The following is a 23,686-nucleotide window of genomic DNA, read 5'->3' as shown; positions in this document are numbered from 1 at the left end:
GGCTTAAACAGGCATCAAGGGAGGGATGAATGGGTGAGAACAGTAGAGCAGGAAGGAGACAGTATCTTCAATTCAATCGTCAGTCAACCATTTCCTAGAGCAACCTGACAGCATAATACTCACTTGGGAAGAATTGAAATATAAAAAAATATATTTTCTGGTCGGGTACAAGTGGCTCATGCCTGTAGTCCCAACACTTTGGGAGGCCAAGATGGGAGGATTGCTTGAGCCCCGGAGTCCTACAACAGTCTGGACAACATGGCGAGACTCCATCTCTACAATAAATAAAAGAACCAGGTGTGGTGGCGTGCACCTGTAGTCCCAGCTACTCGGGACTACTGAGATAGAAGGATCACCTGAGCCCAGGAGGTTGAGACTGAGTAGCTGTGAGCAGTGCCACTGCACTCCAGCCTGGGCAACAGAGTGAGGCTTCAATTCAAAAAAAGAAAGGAAATATAAATATAAATTACCACTTAAATGGATCTTTTTCTGCTCATATGTGTAATTTTTCAAATGTAATACCTTATTAGACAAATTTGACATTTGCTGATATGTAAAATTCTTACATATGTAGAGATACAAGCAAGACTGTTGAATATTGAACATCTATTTGTATTGTATTTTTATCCAAAATAATTGTGTCTTTTTTGCCAAAGAGGCAAAACTTGGGAATAAAAGAAACCATCCGTAGCAATGATGGAAACAAGTTAGGGGGTCATATGAACTTTGTGGTCTCCACTGCACTTGGTACACACAGCAAACTTTTATTTTCAGAGGGAGAAGGAGAGAAAAACATGTCCACAAATTTTGCCCCACTCAGAAGTATGTCTAGTCCCTCTCATCTTCTTAACTGCTCCTTATCAGCAGGCCCAGTTGCTACTGTTTTGTTTTGATCATGCTCACTCATAGTCTTCTCACAACTACCAACAGTCTAGGACGAGAAAAAGCCCTCTGCCCCTTCGCAAGTGAGCTTATTTCTGACTTTGTGGTATTCAAATCTAACACGTTTCCTTTCCTGAGCTGTGAAAGCCAGAAGCCTGAAGGAGGTGTGAAGGAAGAGGGCTGGCTGATGCGAGGCAGGAGGGTGATGCTTAGCATCCTTGCAGCATCTTGGTACCAGACACTGAAGATGGTCCACATTTGCAGCACATCAGAGTAGCCTGCCGTATTTCTGTTTCCAGAGAAACCGAACCAATAGGAAACATATCTAGATCTGTATCTATCTATCAAGAGAAAATGAGACCAAGACGAAGACACAAAGAAATCTTAGAGAACTGGCTCATGTAACAGGCAACTCAGAAATTTGCAGAGCTGGCCAGTAGGCTAGAAACTCAAGAGGAATTCCTGCCTCCTCAGCAAATCTCAATCTTTGCTCTTAAGGTCTTCAACTGATGGGATGAGGCCCACCCATACGATAAGAGTAATATGATTTACTTAAAGTCAACTGATTATAAAGGGTAGTCACATCTATAAAATACCTTCACAGCAACATCTAGAATAGTATTTAACCAAACAACTGGGCATCATAGTCTAGCCAAGTTGACATATAAAATGAACCGCCCACTAGCCAACATCAAGTCCTGGGTATGATGTGTATTTCCTATTTCAATTAAATTAACAGGCAGGACAATATTTCATGTTTTAAGGCTTAAAGCCAAACAGATAAGAAGCATGAATAGTCTGGTATATAAAATTATTCTAACCACACAGTTCTTTAAAACTTTAAAATCTTTAAAGTATTCTTTAAATCCTTTTGCAAATCACACCAAATCCTTACTATATTAACAAAAATGCTAAATATAAGAATATTAGTTGGGTATGGTGGCTCATGCCTACAATGTAAAATGTAAAACCATTCTTAGCTGACAGGCTGTACAAAAATAGACAATGAGATGGATTTGGACCATGGGTTACAGTTTTCTGACCCTTGCTCAAGAAGTCAGTGTAGGAGACAATGAAAAATTACAATAGGACAAACATACCAGAGGTTTTTACGCGGTGGGTCACAGTACAGAACAATAATAATGAAAAAAAAATCCAGATAAATTGAATAGGCCAAAGGCTGCAAAGAAACAGTAAAGGAATTGCCTGAAAATGTGACTTCCCTGTGAATATTACCTTATGTAGCAAAGGAATGACTATAACCTCAAACAGCAAAAGTTTTGACTAAATAAAGAATCTTACTTGGGTATGCTGGCTCATGCCTGTAATCCCAGCACTTTGGTAAGCCAAGGAGAGGATCAATTGAGGCCAAGAGTTCAAGACCAGCCTGGGCAACACAGTGAGACCCCATCTCCTAAAAAAAAAAAATTTTTTTTTTTTAATTAGTCAAGCATGGCAGCAGTACCTGTAGTACCAGCTGCTTAAGAGGCTGATGTGGGAATATTGCTTGAGCCCAGCAACTGGAGGCTGCAGTGACATATGATCACACCACTCCACTACAGCCTAGGCAACAGAGTGAGACCCATCTCCTAAAAAAATTTTTAAAAGGTCAGGCTCAGTGGCTGATGCCTATAATCTCAGGATTTGGGGAGACTAAAATGGGAGGATTGCCTGAGCCCACAGGTTTGAGACCAGCCTGGCCAACTTGGCAAGAACTCATCTCTAAAATAAATCAAAAAATTAGCCAGGCATGGTGGCACGTGCCTGTAGTCCCAGCTACTTGGAAGGCTGAGGCGGAAGGATCACCTGAACCCTACAGGTCGAGGCTATAATGGCCGTAAGAGTGCCACTGTACTCCAGCCTGAGTGGCATAGTGAAACTCCAACTCAAAAAAGAAAAAAAGAATCTTAAAAGCAGAAGCTTATCCTGAATTATTGGGTGGACCCTACATGTCCTAACACATATCCTTATAAGAGAAAGGCAGAGGGAAATAAAATTAGAGAAAGACATACAAGAGAGAAGATGATGTAAAAAGGAGGCAGAAATCAATACAGCCACAAGCCAAGAGTGCGAGCAGCCACCAGATTTAAGAGGCAGGGAACAGACTCCCCTGTGGTCCTCCCACAAGAGCCTGACTTTGTGGACACCTTGACTGTGAACTTCTGGGACTGTGAAAGAACACATTTCTATTGTTTTAAAGCCACCATGTGTGTGGTAATTTGGGAACAAACACAGAACGGTCCATACATCTGGAGTTGGACAAATCAGGAACTTCTCACTGTTACAGAAACTACCTGGTAATTTACAATCAATGGAATCCCTACCATGTACTGGAGTGAAGCAGTCAGGTATTCTCATCAGCATCCTCCCAGCAAACCAAATACTTAATTTATAACACCAACATGTCAGCAAAATAAGAAAATTATTCAATGCTCACTCAGCTTACTAATAATGAGAATCCATTCGCCTTAAAAAACAAAACAAAACCAAAAAATGACATCTGCAGCCAAAAAGGGGGAAGAAAACACTAGTCTAGCTCTCAGACTAGGCATTATGCTAGTACTAAAAACATTATCTAGAACATTCACAAGTAACACTGTTCTAATTTTTTTTTTAACCAGAGAGGGAAAGAAGAGGCTGCTTCCTTTTATAAAACTCTGTCAAGGGTATTCCTCACCAAGTTCATTCTGTTGTGTCTTTAACACAGTTTTCAGTCTACCCCAATTACTACTACCAGGCAAACCTCCAACACCTTCGCAGAGGGCTCTCCACATTGTTGCTACAAAACACGTACAGGGTTTTCTTTTGCCACTTTTTTTTTTTTTTTTTTTTTTTTTGAGTTGGAGTCTCACTCTGTCACCCAGGCTGGAATGCAGTGACACGCTGATGGCCACCGCAGCCACGACCTTCTGGGCTCCTGGCGATCCTTCCGCCTCAGCCTTCCAAGTGGCCAAAACTACAGGCACATGCTACCAGGCCCGGCTAATTTTTTTATTTATTTCAGAGATGAGGTTTTACCAACTTGCCCAGGCTGGTCTCAAACCCCTGAGTTCAGGCAATCCTCTCACCTCGGCCTCCTAAAGTGCTGGGATTACAGACTTGAGTCACCACACCTGGCCCCTATCACCACTTCAACAAATCATTACACAGTAGCTTAGAACAACACAAATTTATTGTCTTGCAGTTCAGGCGGTCTGAAGTCCAATATAGGTCTTAGTAGGCTAAAATCACAGTGCCAGGCTGCACTCCTGAGAAGCTCCAGGGCCAGAATCTGTTTCCTTGCCTTTCTAGCTTCGAGAGGCTTCCGGAATTCCTGGGAGTACAGCCCTTTCTCCATCTTGAAAGTCAGCAGCATATCATCTTCAAATCTCATTCCAATCTGCTTCCCCGCACACCCTTTTCTGACTCCAATTCTCCCGCCTCCCTCTAATTAGGATTTGTGCGATTACACAAAGCTCACTCAAAAAATCCAGAATAATCTCCCCATCTCAAAATTCTTATTTAAATCACATCTTCAACATCCCCTTAGCTATGCAAGGTAACATATTTGTAGTTCCAAGGATTAGGATGTGGACAACTTTGGAGTAGAGGGGTATTCAGCCTACCACAGAAGGTTCTGGGAACATAGGCAACTGAGTTACATAGAATCCCTTCCTGCTACAAATATTTTAAAACATCTAAAAAAGATTATAACATTTTATTAAAAGATACAGTTGAGCACACAGAAACTATTGGAAATTCCATAAGGCAGAAATGAAAGGCGAACCAAAAGCTAGAACTGTAAGCACGAAACTGAGGCCATGGGGTCCCATGAGGGGATGAGGAAGGAGTTCCTGGATCACAAATGTCCCTAGAGAGGAGGGGCTTAGGTTTTAAACCAAGCAGATTTGGAAAGTAGAACTGAGATTTTTGCATACCTAGGATCTCTAAAACATTCTACTATATTTTCAGTGTTAAAAGTTATCAAAAAAGACACAACAATATATCCAGGAAAACAGCAAAGATTGCTTAGTCTCTTCAAAAAGTCTTCAAGAAAGATAAATACTAAGCCTATCATGCCTACATTTGTCATCTAAATGTATACCACCTCAGACATGTGGGAATCTTCAAGACAAGCAATTCAAATAAAAGCTGATCCCAGAATGTAATGGCCTTTGGGAAAGGAAAATTCACAGAAGCAAATTCAAAATAACTCAGGAAGGATCATTCCAAACCAGCCCTTAAATGATTCCCAAAGAAAAAACCAGAAACTAGCCAGGTTCGGTGGCTCAGCTTGTAATCCCAAGCTTTGGGAGGCTGAGGTGAGTAGATTGACTGAGCCCACGGGTTCAAGACCCACCTGGGCAACTTGGCGAGACCTCATCTCTACAATAAACCAAAAAAATTTGCCGGGCATGGTAGTGCGCACCTGTAGTTCCAGCTACTTGGAAGGCTGAGGTGGAAGGATCGCCGCAGCCCAGCAGGTCGAGGCTGTGGTGGCTGGAAGCGGCCACTGCATTCCAGTCTGGGCGACAGTGAGACTCCAACTCAAAAAAAAAAAAACAATTATATAATAGGAATAATGAAGCTGCATTAAAAGGGGGGGATGGCAATTCTCAGTAAAATTATTTTTTAAGAGAAAAAACAAGAGTAAATCTCCTCATATGTTTTTGGCTGATAAAGAATACCTATGAAAAATCCAAAACAAAAATCACACTCAAAGATAAAACATAAGAAACATTTCCTTCAAAATGCAGAATAATATGAAGGTATGGGCTTTCACCACTTCTATTCAGCATTGTAGTAGAGTCTTAGACAACTGAGTAAGAGCGGATAAAGAATAATGATGGGGCCAGACTCGGTGGCTCAGCCTGTAATTCCAGCACTTTGGGAGGCTGAGGCGAGTGAATTGCCTGAGTTCATGGGTTCAAGATCCACCCGGGCAACTTGGTGAGACCTCGTCTCTACAATAAATCAAAAATTAGCCAGGCATGGTAGCGCGTGTCTGTAGTTCCGGCTACTTGGAAGGCTGAGGCGCAAGGATCACTGGAGCCCAGTAGGTCGAGGCTGTGGTGGTTGGGAGCGTGCCACTGCACTCCAGTCTGGGCCACAGAGTGAGATTCCAACACACACACACACACACACACACACACACACACACACAAAGAATAATGATGGAAAGAGGAGAACACAGCTACTATTAATTACAAATTAACAGGAGTATCTACAAAGTAAATCCAAAAGGATCCAAATATTATAAAATGGGTAAGAACCAGCAAAGTTGCGAGAAACAAGATCAATATACAAAAATCGACAGCACAATGAAGAACTAAAAAAAGTTAATGTGTTTTTAAGGATATAATTTGTGCGCCAGGCACACTGGCCTCACGCCAGTAATCCCAGTACTTTGGGAGGCGGAGGTGAGAGGATTGCCTGAGTCCAGGGGTTCGAGACCAGCCTGGGCAGTTTGGCAAGACCTCATCTCTACAATAAATCAAAAAATTAGCCAGGTATGGTGGTGCATGCCTGTGGTTCCAGCTACTTGGAAGGCTGAGGCAGAAGATCACCTGAGCCTAATAGGTAGAGGTTGCAGTAGCTGTGAGGGTATCACTGCATTCCAGCCTGGGTGACAGAGTGAGACTCCTACTCAAAAAAAAGGATATAATTTGTAATATCCTCCCAAAATATAAGGTACATATGAATAAATCTAATAAAAATAGTTTAAGACCTTCATGAAGAAAACTGTGAAATGTATTGAAGAACACGAAAAAGATGTTTAAAAAAATGAAGAAAAATGAAAAGATATAGTATGTTCATGGATGAGAACACTCATTATAATAAAGCATTAATTCACACCCCATTTAACCTATATGCTAAATGTACTTCTAGTCAAAGTCTCAACAGGGTTTTGGATAGAACTTTACACAACGATCCATTAATTCATATGGAAGGATGCCACACCTCGGAATATTTTTAAGAAGATTACAGAGAAAAATCTGTGTCTGCTGTACTTTTTCTCAGCCCATCTGTACCATCACTGGCAACAGGCAGAAATGCTCCTGGTGGCAAACCAGTCCTGTCGGTGGTTAAATCTAACTGTCCTGAATCTCTGCTTTTGTTGTTTTCATCCATGCTCTGCAAAATTTGAGCTGACTCCATTTGGACACATTTCTTTATTTTTTTAATTAGTAAAATTAAATCTAGGTGAAATTAAAAGAAGTTAAAAACCATTTAACAAATATCAGAACTTATTATAATAGTTCAGTCTTCAAAACCAAGTAACTGACACTTATCTAAATAAGTCAACAGTATGCTCTTTGAGAAAGATGAAATTCTAAATCAGTAGGGAAAGAGTGGGCTTTAATAAGTAGCCCTGTGACAATCAAGTCCCCATTTTGAAAAAGGATCGTATTAGTCCCCACCTCACAATACAGATTAAACTCTACATATAAAAGGCATACCTTAAAAGTACAGACAACATTTTAAAGATTTTGTGGCTAAAGAAAAATCTATTAAGCAAGATCACCAAAAATACACGTATAATACTGATATGGCATTTACTCTATTTAAGGAAGTATTGTAAGTGCTTTACATTTATTAACTAATTTAATCTATTAAATTAGATACCACTGCCTCCCATTTTCCAGATTGGTAAAATTGTACACAAAGATGTTAAGTAACTCACCCAAGGTTACAGCAAGGAAGGGGTAGAACTGGTCTGTAAACCCAAATTGCTTGGCTGCAGAGTCTGTGTTTTTACAATCATACTACACTATATATTAAAAATTTTTAAATTCTGGTCAGGAGTGGTTGCTCATGCCTACAATCCCAGCACTTAGGGAGGTCAAGGTGAGAAGACAGCTTAAGCCTAGGAGTTTAAGACCTGCCTGGGCACATAGCAAGACCTTGTCTCTACAAAAAAATAAAAATATTAGCTGGGTGTGGTGGCATGTGCCTGTAGTCCTAGTAGGAAGCTGAGGTGGGAGGACCACCTGAGCACAGGAGGTCAAGAATGCAGTAAGCCATAAGACCACTTAGATGGTCTTAAGTGTGAACCAGGACACTACCCTACCACCTTCTCGTACCCAATTCCAAGTATACACACACACACACATACACACACACAAATACATATTCTCATTTGTAAGGGCCACAAAGGTGAAACTGTACTCCAATCTGGGCAACAGGGTGAGACTCCAACTCAAAAAAAAAAAAATTAAATTCTATACTATATAGTGAAAAGTATCAGACAATATAGGATAAGCCTAGGACTAGGAGAAGATATTTCCAACACCCATATGTATTAAAGAACACCTACAAATTAAGACAAAAAGCACACTGAAAAGTAACAAAAGGTAATAAGAGGCAATTCACTGAAGAGGAATGTGAAAGGTCAATCAACACATGAAAGATGATAAATCTCACTAAAAATCAGGAAAACAAAAATTAAAACAATGAGATACCATTTCACAGGCACTAGATTGGTAAAAATTAAGCCTGATGACACCAAGGAGGTGGGGAATCTAGAAGTAGTATACAAGTAGAAACATCAGTTGTTGTAGTCACTCTACAAAACAAGTTAGCAGCACCTCAGAAAACTAGAGCTGAGTGTCCCTTACGAACCCACCAATTCTGTCTCTAGGTTAATCTCCAAGAAAAACACCCATGTCCCCTGCTAGACATACCAGGATTCTGCTGCAGCCTTGTCTGTAACTGTAAAAAGTCAAAACCAACCTCAAAGATAATGACCAAGGAATTCATAGATTCTGATGTGATCACACAACAGAATACAAATGATTTCTTATCTAGTTCTGTTAAATGGACAAACTGCAAAAATATAAAAGAATAAATCAGAAATAGAAAACATTTCCTAATTAAAACTAGCCTTGAGGAGCCCGGCGTGGTTCTAGACCAGCCTTGGTAACTTGGTGAGACCTCATCTCTACAATAAATCAAAAAATAAGCCAGGCTCAGTAGTGTGTGCCTTCCAAGTAGTTGCAGCTACTTGGTAGGTTGAGGTGGAAGGATCACCTCAGCTCACCGGGTCGAGGTTGCAGTGACAGTGAGTATGTCACTGCACTCCAGCAAAACAAAAACAAAAACCTAGGCTTGAAAATTTTAACAGCCCCCTTCTAAGTTAACAATTCTAAATTCTTCTGCTTTGCTTTCCTCTATAAATTGTTCCAACTCTTCTCATTCAGCCTTGGTTCCCACTATTTCCCAAACCCGGCTATCTAAATTAAGATATCCTTATTTGTCTTTCAAATACATCACATTAATTCCCATCTGTGCACATTCAAGTACAGTCTACATTCCTGCCTATAATTTGTTCCCATTTAGGATAAAGGGGGTTTTTGAACAAAGGTGGTATATACTTGAAGGCAGCAGACAATAAATTTGTCAATTCTTCACTTGTTTATAATAGAAGGCAAATCTCAGGGTCTTAAGTGTGAACCAAGATACCACCCCACCCCCCTCTCATATCCAATTCCCTGGTGTACACACACACACACACACACACACACACACACACACACACACACACACACTCATTTGTAAGGGTCATTCCCAAGGGTGAAAGAGAACATAGATCAACTGTCCAATCCAAAACAAATTTTGAATTTATTGCACAGCAGCAAAGCAGTACAAATGTGAACTTATTTGAGCTAATCAATTTTCTGATGACCCCTCAAAAATACCTTCTTTTTTTTTATTTCAAAAAGTAAAAACAACGTGTGTGTGACTGGTGTTCCTGACACATTATAACAAAAATCTCCAAATGCCCATAATTAACTTTTTAAATTAGAAATAACAACCGGGCGTGATGGCCCATGCCTGTAATCTCACCACTTGGGGAGGTGGAGGCAAGAGGACTCCCTGAGTCCAGGGGTTCGAGACCAGCCAAGGCAACTTGATGAGACCTCATCTCTACAATAAATAAAAAATTAACTGGGTGTGGTGGCACACGCCTGTAGCTCCAGCTACTTGGAAGACTGAGGTGGAAGGATCATCTGAGCTCAGCAGGTTGAGGTTGCAGTGGCTGTGAGAGTGCTACTGCACTCCAGCCTGGAAGACAGACTGAGACTCTAACTCAAAAAAAGAAAGAAAGAAATAACAGTTAAAGATGTAACTGGGTACTGCTAAAGGGGGGAAGGAGGAAGGAGGAACAAGGACTCTAAAACTACCCACTGGGTACCAAGTTCACCATGGGGGAGGGAGTTGCTCTTCAGATGTCTAAACCTCACTTTCACGCAATATACCTGTGTAAAAAATCTCCACATGTAGTCTCGATCCTAAAATAAATTAAGAAATAGCATCTAGAGATTTATACTATGCCTCTAACAAAATTTGATTATCAGTGTTTCTTTAACTTTTTACTAAAAAGGAGTCTTTTAAAAATAATAAAACAAGCTGGGCTCGGTGGCTCAGCCTGTAATCCCACGCTTTGGGAGGCTGAGGTGAGCGCATTGCCTGAGCCCGCGGGTTCAAGACCCGCCTGGGCAACTTGGCGAGACCTCATATCCACAATAAATCAAAAAATTAGCCAGGCGTGGTAGCATGCGCCTGTAGTTCCAGCTACTTGGAAGGCTGAGGCAGAAGGATCACCGGAGCCCAGCAGGTCGAGGCTGCAGTGGCCGCGAGCGGCCACTGCACTCCAGTCTGTGTGACAGAGTGAGACTCCAACTCAAAATAAATAAATAAATAAATAAATGAACAATTTAATTCTGAGTAGCGGTAATTATGTGTTATGGTTAGTTTGTAGTTTTGAAGAGAACTAGTGATCTAAAAATTATTGATTCCAATAAAATTAATTCTAACACATAATTAAACAGCCTAAGATTATCACTAGAACTTGGTAGACAAAGGAACTTCAAAGGATCCTTTGTTCAACTATAATAACAGTTTTCTTACAAATCAATTGTAATAGTAAGTAAATTTAGACTTATGACAAATAGTTTCCTTCCCTTGGAAGACGGAATGTTCATAAAAACAAATTATGCATCTGTTAACTTGTTGTTAGTAATGATTTTATGAGCAGGAAGCACCAACCTTTCCTGTTTTCTTGTAAAACAAAGAAAAGTGAATGATATACAAAGAACTTTAAAAAGAGCGTTAAAAGAACTGCTATGGAAAAGGCATTCCAAAGCAAGATTATAAAAACATTTAAAATTGGCATTGCTTTCCCAAGCAAATTTCAAGAGAAGACAGCAATGGCAAAACCACCAGTGCACACGTGAATAGATTCTAATGAAAAGTGAATAAACAGAGGATGCAAAGGACATAAACATTCTCAGCCAAGTTTCACAGACAGCACAGACTCACAGAACATTAAGGTACATGAGGATCTGGTAGTGATCTTCACCCATTCCTTTCATTTTATAGGTGAAGAGCAATGTGGCATACCCAATGACACAGTAACAGAATTATGGCAATTTTCTGATGGGTAGTTTTTTTTTTGGTTTTTTTTTTTTTTTTTGCTATAGGACACTATAATAATGCATAAGAAATTGCAGGCTTGCTTTGTAGCCTGATCAACATGTGTTTGAATAGCATCTCTTCAACTTACTTCCCATGAGACCTGACTGCATGGTGATGTGTTAATGAACAACAAAACCCTCTACTCATATGACCTTGACACTTGTTAACTACCAAACACTAGCGTCTTCATTTTGTACATTATTTTTTTCTTTCGTCTAACTCAGAAATTTGTCACATATACCTACACCCCCACACAAACCCAAAGGCACAAAGTGCATTGCCTAGAGTGGGGAAGCAAGAAATGCTACTTGCGATGAAAAAACTTTATCTTTGAGATCACCATGTGTCTATGCATCTTTCTGATTGATACAAGCAATGCTATTAAAGAACAAAGGAAAATATGTGCACAATGTTCTTTATAATCTAGCATGAATGTTGAAATGTTAAACTGCTACACTAAATCTTTCAAATGATGAAGAAATTACTAAAATAACCTAGAATTAAGAATAGAAGAACCAACAAATTGCTGGCCGGAGTAGGACTGACCTCTGTCTTGGACAAATGTTGCTTTTGCAATCCATCTCATGTATTTCTCATGAGACCCTTAATCATAGTGCATCACTGGCCCCCTCCTATCAACGGGAGGAACAGAAACACAAGGCTCGGGCCTACCAATCATGGCTGCCCACCCTACTGTCAACAGCGCCTGGTCAAAGGGATGGGCCCAAGAATTAGCAGGGCCAATAAGTATGCCCCGTAGGACTTGATACAGGGATACTGAAGGGAAAAAAAATGGGATACTCCAGTATGGCAAGCTATAAAACCAAAATTGATTCTGACAGTGGCCGTCCTGCACATGGAAAGATCTGGCCTCCAAAAAGAAGCTAAGCAGAGGCCAGGTAAGCTGAAAAGTGGATAGAAGGCACAAGAGTTCTGACCTTTTCCAAGCCCTTGGTCTAGCCAAACGTTATGATCTGACTACTGAAAGTTATATGAGCCGACACATTCTTTCAAGATTATCTACCACCCATGAAGATTTCTGACTAATACTATCTTCATCTTGCAAGTGTTTATCACAAATTTTTTAATACTTGTAAACTTGCACTGACCCTGTTTACCTTCCCTATTGTGACCACTTTCCTGAAACCAAATCAAATTCTTCTCCTTGTCAGTAAACTCTAAAAAACATGAGCACTCCCTTTTGCTAAAAGACCTCTGAAAACCTTATTCTAAGGTCAAAAGAAGAGAATCAATGAGCCAGAGGAATGTCCCAGACCTCCTTTCTTCTGCAAACACCCTCTTGAAGCTCACTAAATTGAACTCCAACCTAAATTTTACTGCTGAGCAAGTCAGTGGTTGCCTACGGACTGGGAACAGAGGTTTAGGGGCAGGAAAGAGGGATTATAAAGGAAGAAAAGGAGACTTCTGAGGGTGATGAATATATTCAAGGTCTTAAATATGACCGTGAGTTCTCAGGTATACATACACCAAAACTTATCAAATGCTGTACTTTAAGTATGTGCAGCTGCTTTGTCAATAATAAGTCAATAAATCTGTTCTCTCCCCTAAAAGACAAAGCTTTACAAGGAAAGGCATTTTTTAAAAATGTATGTATGTATGTATTTATTCTTGAGTCAGAGTCTTACTCTGTTTCCAGGCTGGAGTCCCAGAATACACGTTCACAGCTCACTGCAGCCTTGACCTCCCGGGCTCTGGTGATCCTTCTGCCTCAGTCTCCTGAGTAGCTGGGACTACAAGTACATACCACCATGTCTGGCTAATTTTTCACTTTTTTGTAGAGACGACTTCTCACTATGTTGCCTAGGCTGGTCTCAAACTCCTGGGCTCAAGCAATCCTCTTGGCTCAGACTGCCAAAGTGCTGGGATTACAGGCATAAGTCACGGCACCTAGCCAGGAAAGGCATTTTAGAGCATCTTCCTCCTGTATGGAACATACCATGGTTTGGTGACAAGGAAGAAAGCCAAGGATGGTTGGGCAGGAAAGCAGATGAAGACTGGGTCCATGACAACATGTTTAAATTATACACCTACTTCTTGACTTCTACATGGAAATAATAATAAACCTTACAATTTTAAGCAGTGATAGTTGCATTTCTACTATCTACATCTGAACTCTTTTCTAATATTGTGGTACTTTTGTTTAAAAAGCCAATCGGATCCGGTCATTTCTAGGCTGACTACCCTGTATCTCTAATCTTAGGATAAAGTCCATATGCCCACGCTGACAATTTCCAGGATGTGAAGGGCCTGGATGACCTCTGGAGGTCATTCATTAGCTTTTCTTCCCCGCCCCAGTCAAACTTTGAGTTCTTCTGATGAGCCCTCTACTTTAAGTGTCAATCAAGGCATACAGTGCTCTTATATTCCTAGCACCTGGTTTAAGTACCTGATTCAGAAGAGAGCTCAAAACACCCCACTGAAGGAAAGAGCTTATAGTACTGTCTTCACACTTTTAGGACAAGCAAATGTTTATTCTCCAACCTATACAGTATATGAGAGGAAGAAATTCAATCTAATGATGTCCCATGTTATTCCTTGTCTATACACCCTATAGGAGAGAATTCCATTCTTTCATCAAATATCCACTACATTTCAAGAACAAGATGAAAAAATGGGGGGGAACACACATCAATAAGGGTACCTGATCTCAAACCAGGTAAAGTGGGGGCGAAAGGAGGCCCCATACTTTACCTGTACGATGACCACTGATCTAACTAATCCTGAAGTGCACGCCACATCTTTAAAATAAAAATTGTAAAAAAGAAATAATAAAAAAGGTGAAAAAATAGATTTCAGTGTCGCTAAAACAGCTACTTTTTTTGAGCATCAAAAATCTCCCAGGGTAAATGAATCACGCTGAGGATGAAAGAGGAATCGAGAACATTTGAAAAAACTGGATCAGTTGCTATAGTTAAATTATTTTAAAATGTTCCGTTAGCACTGAATCAAGAGAGAAGTGATGATGGTAGCAGAAGGCAAGTAAATTTAAAACAGGCATGAGTAAAGAAGGATTATCCCCCCAAAATGTAATACAGCATCCAGAGACATGTCGAGAAAAAAAGGCCTAGACTGTCTTCCTCAATACACTTCAACATTCGTAACAAGGAATTAACTTGAACGTGGAACTCTCCTCTGAACTTTGGCTTAATGTGGAAAACCGAAGAGTCATTCAGAGAAGATCAAGCATGTGTTTCTGTGATGCCAAACATCTGGATGGAAATATGAAAGTTCTATAAATAATGTAGATTTTTGCTAAATAACCAGACGCTCAAGGTTGAAGCCAAATGAACAACACTGCACTGAATCTTCATTAACTTAATGCCAACCTTATGCCAGGGCTGTGCTGGGCACTCAGGAAAACAAGAATGATTGTGATAGAATCCTTAGTGTTGAGGGGCTTATCATAAGAAAAATAAAAGGGTATGGGCAGGCACAGTGGCTCATACCCATAATCCCAACACTTTGGGAGGCCAAGGCCAGAGGATTGCTTGAGCCCAAGAGTTCGAAACCAATCTGGAAAACATACCAAGACCTCACCTCTACCAAAAAAAAGAAAAGAAAAGAAAAGAAAGAAAGAAAAAGGTAAACTGCTCTTTACAATGACTTCTGACAAACCCAAGAATTGAGTCTTGCTCCTTATCTTACTTATCAACAGCATTTGACACCGATGTTCAATCCCATCTCCTTGAAATGGCTTGTACTTGGCTTCTAGGACACCACCCTCTGCTTGGTTTTTCTCCTACCTTGACCAGCTTATTCCTTGTCAGGCCCCTTTGCTTAATCTTCCTCATCTCCAGGACCTCTTAAAGCATGAACATCACTGCTTCAATGCAAGCACCATGACCCCTTCCTATCTGCCCTCACAAACTTGTTGATTTCACTCAATTTCAACTTGTATATGGCTCTCTGAATTTAAATATCCAGACAGTCCCCTGAACCACAGTGTTGTCAGTTATAAGGGCTACTTGACACCTCCACATGGGTATCTACTGGCATCACATCTAATTCTGGACCTCTTATTTTGATCCCAAAGCCAGCGCCACCCACCAACTGTCTTCCCCATCCTAGTTAATGGCGTATCTATCCTGCCCCCTGCTTAAGCCATCAATCATGAATCATGTGGCTTGTCTCTTTCTCTCAGGAAATCAGGTCTGGTGCCACTTCCAAAAGAGGCCCAGAATCGATTTCTTTTTGTTCTGTTGCTAGTCCAAGTCTCCACTGTCTCATGTGTAAATTACAGCAATAGGCTTATCACTAGTCTTACTGCTACTAACCGTGCCATCTATAATCTATACTCCATTCAAGAGTCTGATCTTTTACATAAAAAGCAGACCACGCTACCCCAGGTGAATGGCTTCCCATTCCACTTTGGTGCAAAAGTTCAAATCTTTACAGTATTCTCAAGGCCATCATAATCTGGGTCCTGGAACTTCCCTGACTTTATTTCCTACCAGTGCATGGCTTGCTCACTCTGTCCCAGTCACATTTGTTTTGTTTTGTTTTGAAGTAAGGAGTCTCAACCTGTTGCCCAGGCTGGAGTGCAGTGGCATGATCACAGTTCACCGCAGCCTCAAACTCCTGAACTCAGGTGTTCCTTCTGCCTCGCCTTCCGATAGCTGGGTCTACAGGTGCACACCACCATGCCCAGCTAATTTTTTTTTTATTTTTTGTAGAGACAAAGTCTCACTATGCTGCCCAAGCTGGTCTCAAACTCCTGGGCTCAAGCAATCCTCCCACCTCGGCCTCCCAAAGTGGCTGGGATTACAGGTGTGAGCCACCTCACCCAGCTTCCCAGTCACATTTGACTCCCCTATCCTCTATATCCTCTAGGAATACTCCTCCCTCGGGGTCTTTTCAAAGGCCATTCCCTGTACTGAAACACTTCTCCCAGATATTTATTCTTCATCTCCTTCAAACCTTTCTTCCAATGTTGTCTTGCAAGCAAGCCAAATACAAAACCATGTACCCCTCATCCACTCCACTGCCGCCACCACCCTTCATTCCTTTTACTCTGCTTTTTCTCTATAGTACTGTTTACCTTCTAACATGATATATTATTAGCTTACTTATCTGCTGTCTGTGATGTATAACTGATTACTTATTTGCTTATCATCTCTCTGCCCCATAAAATAAGCTATATGAAGGCAGGCCATGTGGTGTGTTTTGTTCCCTGCTATAGGTGGTCAATTAGAATTTATGACTGGAATGAATACAAAAAAGAAAATGACTTGGGTGCATCTTATAATACACTTAGATTAGACTCATAACATAAAGCACCCCAGCCAGCTATGATTATAACACAATTTTACAGGAAGTGTATTCGTTCATGGGAAGGGCTATAGGAAACCCAGAGAGGTGTTTGAAAAGTTGGCCAAGAATGGAACAAAAAAGTGTGTTTTTAAAAATATTAGATTCTATAGTGGATGGATAAAAGTAATTCTGACTTAATATTATTAATTTTAAGCTAATGCTAATTTTCATGCTTTAAAATATTTAGCTCCACTTCTGGATTTAATTTTGATCACTGAGGGTTAAGAAAAACAGTATTATTTTATATAAATGTTCCTAATGTAAATTTTACCTGTAAAGAATAGCTGGAAAGGGGCAGTCAATTATGCAAATTCAATTCAGGAAATATTTAGAGAACACAGACTCTATGTTTAAATTTTAAAAGAACAAACTACAAAATGAAGGATGCAACAAGAGAAAAATAGATTATAGGAAGCTATGGTCTCTGCCAAAAGGAAGTCAATGGTCCAGCAGGAGAGAAAAACCAGCCCCTAACTATCTACAATGCCCATCTGGTATGGCTAATAACAAAGTAAAACGAACTTTTCCAACAAAGGCCCTCAGCCCTCATTGTAATATAGAATTAACTAGGAATCTCAAAAAAAACAAAAACAAAAACAAAAACATTGAATGTCCTCTCCTTCCCCTGAATGCTGACTGAATTAGTCTAGGTAACACCCAAGTATTAAGATACCAAAGAAAAAATTTTCAAGTAAAAATTTCTTTCTGACCGAAGAAACTGGAGGCTTTACAGGGTAACTTTCCAGAGACAGAGATAGTTTTATGATTAGCAAAGACAGGAAGGCAGAAAAGGGCAAAAATATGTGGGGAATGCCAGGTAGCTAAAATATAGAAAACACTTGTACATGAAGGGCAGGTGGGCGGTGAGAGAACTTGAGTGGCACGCCAACAAATTTGTGTTTACTCTCCTCCTAGAGTCTTCATGCATTATTGCCGGTGAGTTTGGTTAACTCCTTTTATAGTGTTAAAATGGTCTGAAGATGAATTCAGGTGAAATGTAGATAAGAAGGAAGAAAGACCAAACTCAACCTGCCTTCATCAGTAACTCAAATGTGCTTGAAATAACAACACCCACTACTAACCCACCTAAATCTGCATATAAATTAAGCCACTGAGATGTTCCAATCTCACTTTTTAAATATGGGCTGAATTTTCACCCAAAGTTGGCCTTTCTTTGAAAAGGCCTTTAGTAGTTCTGTAAACTTTTTGAACACCAGCAAACTCATTTCAAGTGAAAAATGGTATGAACTGAATATTTTTGTTACTGTATTTTTAAACCAAAAGTTGGGAAATTTGGTCAGGCATGGTGGTTCACACCTATAATCCCAGGACTCTGGGAGGCCAAGGTGGGAGGATGGTTTGAGGCCAGGAGTTCAAGACCATTTGGGGCAAAACAGCAAGACCATGTCTCCACAAATAAAAATTAAAAAATTTTAAGAACATATTTAAATAAAAGCAGATTATAAATATCAGCATAATAATATTATTAATACTAATAATATTCTCTAAAAATTCCAGGCTTCGTAAGCAGTATTTTCCTAATTCAGAATGCAAGTAGATTGAATCCTGTCAACAACAACAACAAAAAATACAAGTAAAACATTCAGCAGGCCAGGCTCGGTGGCTCAGCCTGCAATCCCAGCACTTTGGGAGGCCGAGGCGGTGGACTGTCTGAGCCCGTGGGTTCGAGACCAGCCCGGGCAACTTGGCGAGACCTCATCTCTACAATAAAATAAAAATCAGCCGGGCGTGGTAGCGCACGCCTGTAGTTCCAGCTACTCAGAAGGCTGAGGCGGGAAGGATCGCCGGAGCCCAGCAGGTCAAGGCTGAGGTGGCCGGGAGCCGGGGTGGCCGTGAGCAGTGAGTGCCACTGCACCCCGGCGTAGGCGAAGGAATGAGACTCCAACTCAAAAAACAATTTGAACAATGACAGGGAGCTAATACTACAAACGTGATCACACATTAAACTAGAAATCAGCAGAATGTGGTAGTAGTTCCCTTAGTCCCAGCTACTCAGGAGGCTGAGGTAGGAGGATCCTTTGAGCTCAGGAATTCAAGGCTTCAGTGAGCTATTGATTGTGCCACTGCACTCCAGTCTGGGTGACAGAGCCAGACTCTGTCTTGAAGAAGAAAAAAAAAAACTAGAATAATTTGAAAAATATAATAGTTTGAAAGCAACTGCAATAAGTAGATTTTTGTTTGACCAAAATATTAGTGATTTTCATTTATTTTGATCCTGAGACTGAACAAAAGTATACTTTTCCAGTCCTCTACTGACTAGAGTAGGACTCAAAAATATATATATAGCTAAATCTAAAAACTGCAATTCCGAATATATACTTAACATGCCTCAGCATTTTTTTCTTACAACTAAAAGATTATTTATCTTGAAGATATGAACTCTTGCCTCTGTAGGGCCTGTTGACTTAACACCAGCCTATACATGCTAAACATCCCAATAGCTTGAAAATTTTTCTGTTACAGCATGTAAGTTTGTAATTCAGAAGTTTAAAGTAACTCAACTCTTTCCACCTCAAACTGTACTAAAGCATTTATACACATGATCTCAATTTGTCCTCATAATGGAAGAATTTAAAATATCATCACTAATTTATAAAGGAAGAAATTGAAACTCAAAGAGAGCTGTTTGTCCAAGTAAGTTGAGTTGGAAAAGCTCAGTTTTCTTCATAATTTCAGTGCTCTCTGCCCCCATAAACTGTATGGATATTTTTTTTTTTTTTTTTTGAGTTGGAGTCTCACTCGGTCGCCCAGACTGGAGTGCAGTGGCTGCTCCCGGCCACCGCAGCCTCGACCTGCTGGGCTCTGGCGATCCTTCCGCCTCAGCCTTCCAAGTAGCCGGAATTACAGGTGCGCGCTACCACGCCCAGCTGATTTTTTTATTTATTGTAGAGATGAGGTCTCGCTGCCCAGGCGGGTCTCAAACCCGCGGGCTCAGGCAATCCACTCACCTCAGCCTCCCAAAGACATTTTTTTTAATCTGACAGATATGGCATATTTTACCTACTATAATATGGATCCCAGTTTCTGAGAGACTAACATGTAAATTAATGTGCTTTAGAATTCATGAAAATCAGTATAATTTTTGATGCTGCATGAGAATTCTTCTAAAAACAATCAAAGATGTAGAGGGAAAATGGCGAAAAGAAAAGTATCAAACTTGGAAAGATTTTAGAATAAACATACAAAAAAAAAAAAAGAAACCAAACTTCAACTTCTAAAATTTCCCTCCTGATTTTGAGACTGTAAGTTAAAACTATTCAAATATATGTATATTTGAAAATATATATGTATAAATAAATATATATATACATACATAAAACTGTGAGTGCAACTCTTAAAATCTCAGTAAATGCATTTTTGGTCATTTTTTTCTGTTTGGTTCTATTTAACAAAGTCAGCTACCTCTTCTTTTTTTTTCTCTAAATAGAGCTTTCTTCTCCGGTTAAGAAACACAAGAAGATGTTTTATAAAACTTCAAAATGTTACATATTTTAACACAACATTCATTTTATATTCCCTAAAGTTCCTCACAAATCACTATGAATAATCTTTAAAAGTTCTTTTTACTATTTGTCAAAATGCTTTCAACCTAAAATAGTCATATGAAAATAAACTATTTCATATGGTAATTCTGTGTTTTAAAAAATAAAAATAAACTATTAAAAATAAAATTCATCATTTTCCCAAAAATAGTTTTAGTTTTTATTTATATCCTACATGCTAACAAAAAGACCCACATGTTATTCCTACACTTCCCCAATTCAATCACACATTTATTTCCCCACCTTCTCTAACTCACAAAGATCTTTCCCATTCTGAAATTTTACGGCATCTAAGGTCAGCATGTCCCTGACACACCATTCAGTTTTCCCAATCTATGTCTCCCAACTAGATCCTATCTCCACAGGATACAGTCCTTGGATGTACTGATTATTTCTCACAGTTCTCAGCAGAGTGCACACAATACACAAATGTTTATTACCTAAGTACAGTTTTTGAGACCAAGTAAAAAAGGTAGTAAATTAAAAAGAGGTTTCCTAAAAGCATATTGATTTTTAAACCCTTTTGCTGCTGTATTTCCAAGCTGAGACCAGAGCCCAGCACATAGTCACTCAAATATTTGTTGAAGGAAGAAGCATTCAGGATCTTTACATGTAGAATGTTCTGAGACAAATCATCTCTCTCTTAGAATTCCATGAAGATAAACCAAGGGATGGCAACTTCCGCCTTTCCCTCTACACATACAAATTGTTAACATATGCTACACTAATGTAAGGTGGTTCAATACTACAGATGCAGTTGATTAAAACAACCAAGCCATACACAACAACAACAAAACCAACAGTTAACCTTTCCACGTGATCACATTTCCCGGGTACGTTTGGGACTATCAGTTTGTTGTAGTGACACGCTCTGTACTGATCGCGAATCTCAGGCTTATCAGCAGCCCACCAGAGCATGCAGACTGCAGGGAGAGTCTCAAATTCCTCAGGAAAAGGCTTCAACACAAAAGAGAGGATACTTAAGGCAACCAAGGCCTTTACTCCAGTCTCTCCCTTAGGCAATTCTGATTTTACCGACACTATTAGAAACAACCTCAGACCTAGTCCTGAGGCGTTGAGCATATTTTAGAGGCAGTGACCAGGGTGGGATTAGAATCTACATATGGTCTTCTCATACATGAGTTACAAAGAAATGTCTCCCAAGTCTTCAAGCTCGACCCCACTCCAACTGCCTCACATTTTTACATCTGAAAATGTTGAGGGAGAGACCAGGAAAGATACAGAACCTAAATACTAGCAATGGCACATTAACAGTATCTGTTTAAGACTTGGTGCAACTTTCACCTGGCATTCGCCTCCACCGTAACCTGCTGAATGTATTTAAGCAAGGTACAAGAAGTAGCCACTAATTCATTTTAAGAAATGTCCCTTTGCCTAAAGAGTTGATGATTTTAAAAGAGCTAACCATTTTTATAGTACCATGAATTTCCAATTCATTAAGTTTTACTGTATAGCAATTAAAATCAATAGAATACAATTTGAAGGTCAATAATTTAGAATAGATATTAAATAGTCTTAATACGTCCCTTTAGAGTCACCTTTCTTTTGCCTCGCTTTCCTAATACGCTGAAGATACAACTAAATATGAAATATCTTGAAAGCAGTCAAACTTGATTTAAAAATAACTTGACTTTTTTAAAAAAATTGTACATTAATCTACATAGAACCCTTAGTCGGCTATGCAAAGTAGACGATCTACTATAAGTAGACACTTTAGAGTGTGGCAAACAGATGACTAAACCATTGACAGGAAAAAAACATAGAAGTCAGGGCACAGAATAGGGAATTTGAAGTTCTAAGCAAACCACTCACAACGATTTAAAACAAAAACAACAACCCGCAGAACAGGTCAGCATTTACTTAAGAAGCAACTGATATGATAAGCATGCCTCAGGTGAGACAAAGGTGGATTTTGATCGAAGCTTGACACACAACTCCAAGGAAGTGTATCACCAGGTGTTCCAGAATTTTTTTCCCCCAAGTCTGCCATTAGTGACCATGTTGACCAGATTACTACCAATCAGTCAGAAAAGCATAATCTACACCTGTTTCTGCTTGGCCTTGGCAGCTCTGCAATCATGTTCACATACACAAGAACAGTAATGGTAAAATGACCCAAGCCTCTCTCTCCCAAGGATGTAACTTAAGCTTGCACAGATGGCCTAGCTCTCTGCTAATGCCGGGGTGCTGGGTTTGTTTTCAGGGTGGGTGCTGCAAATCTCCAGGTGTATTTATAGAAGGGAGCAAGGCTATGATGGAGGGTTGATGACAGAAGAGGAAGTTTCTTCAGCCCTGTAGGGGCAGCCTGTGGAAAGATCTGGATTCCACAGCCTAGGTCCCACTTCTGATTCGCCGATTACCAGCTATGTAAACTTATTAAAACCCGTTTTGGTCTGTTGCCTTATATATAAAATGTAGACAATGCCCCATCCCTGGGATGGTTATCAGAACGACGACCCAACATCTTGTACGTAAAACTTGAGCCATGGTAGGTAGGCATTCAGTGCACGTCAATCTGTCCTCCCATCCTCCGGTTCACTCGGAATTACGCCTCCAAAATCACACACATAGCCTGCAGGGCTAGAACTAAAAGGCCCAAGCAGGCTGGCAGGGAAAAAAACGACTTGGGTGGAGGCTCGCTTACTTACTGGAGGACGTCGTTTCAAATGGAGTTGGAGGATTGATAATAGGGGAGACACAGGGAAAAAGCATCAAGTATGAGCAAAACTGGCAATAACAAGGACAAAAAGGCATCCCTTCATTGTAAGCACGAAACAAACTTCGGAAGCAGCGGATATCCTGCGAACCTACACCGTGGCCTCAGTGAAAAGCACGAGAACACGCAGAGCCGGCCGCCAGGCACCCCATCCCTCGGTCGCCTCGTCAGTTTCAGACCCCGCCGTCCCCACCACCGTCCGCAGAGCCGAGGCGGCTCTCCCGCCTCCCCGCCCGCCCCGGCTGGGCGCCAGGAGCGAGCTGCGGGAGAGACCGGGATGGGGAAGCGGGAAGAGGTGGTTCTACGTCTGGAAAACAAGGCGGTGGGTGAGGGGGCGGGGTGGAGCAGGGTGGCAGAGCCGCGGCCGGCCAGCCTTCACAATGAAGGAGAGCCAGAGACTGCGACAAGCGCCGGCTCCGGGTCCCCGGCGGGGACTGACGGCGAGGCCCGGGGCGCGCAGAGCGTGGGAAGACGGGAAGGGGGCGCGGGACCCGGCGAGGGAGTCGCCGGTCAGGCAGGGGCGCCGAGGGGCGCCCGGGCAGGTGCAGAGCCCCCCGCGTCGAGGAGGGACTCCCGGTACTCACGGTGTAGAGCAGGTTGAGGGCGCACAGGCAGTTCTTGGAGCACGCGAAGCCCCCGCAAACCATCTTGGCGCCTGCGGCCGCCGGCAGCTGCCGATTCGCTCGGACACCGGCGGAGCTCCCCGGGCAGCCGC

General features: G+C 40.9%; 1 protein-coding gene across 1 annotated transcript in view; it reads right to left on the bottom strand.

Annotated features, from left to right (window-relative positions):
- Nucleotides 1-23,686, bottom strand: part of TSPAN13 (tetraspanin 13) — a 40,010-nt gene extending 16,324 nt beyond the window's left edge. Inside the window, exon 1 of the mRNA XM_008055864.2 lies at nt 23,556-23,686. Within this exon, the coding sequence (XP_008054055.1) occupies nt 23,556-23,618 (63 nt within the window). The 5' untranslated portion in view covers nt 23,619-23,686. The remainder of the gene's footprint in view (nt 1-23,555) is intronic.

Source organism: Carlito syrichta, unplaced genomic scaffold (genome assembly GCF_000164805.1).
Source record: "Carlito syrichta isolate Samal-C Ts95f unplaced genomic scaffold, Tarsius_syrichta-2.0.1 Scaffold301993, whole genome shotgun sequence".
Lineage (NCBI taxonomy): Eukaryota > Metazoa > Chordata > Mammalia > Primates > Tarsiidae > Carlito > Carlito syrichta.
The sequence above is the reverse complement of the archived record's forward strand: the minus strand, read 5'-3'. Positions and strand labels throughout refer to the sequence as shown.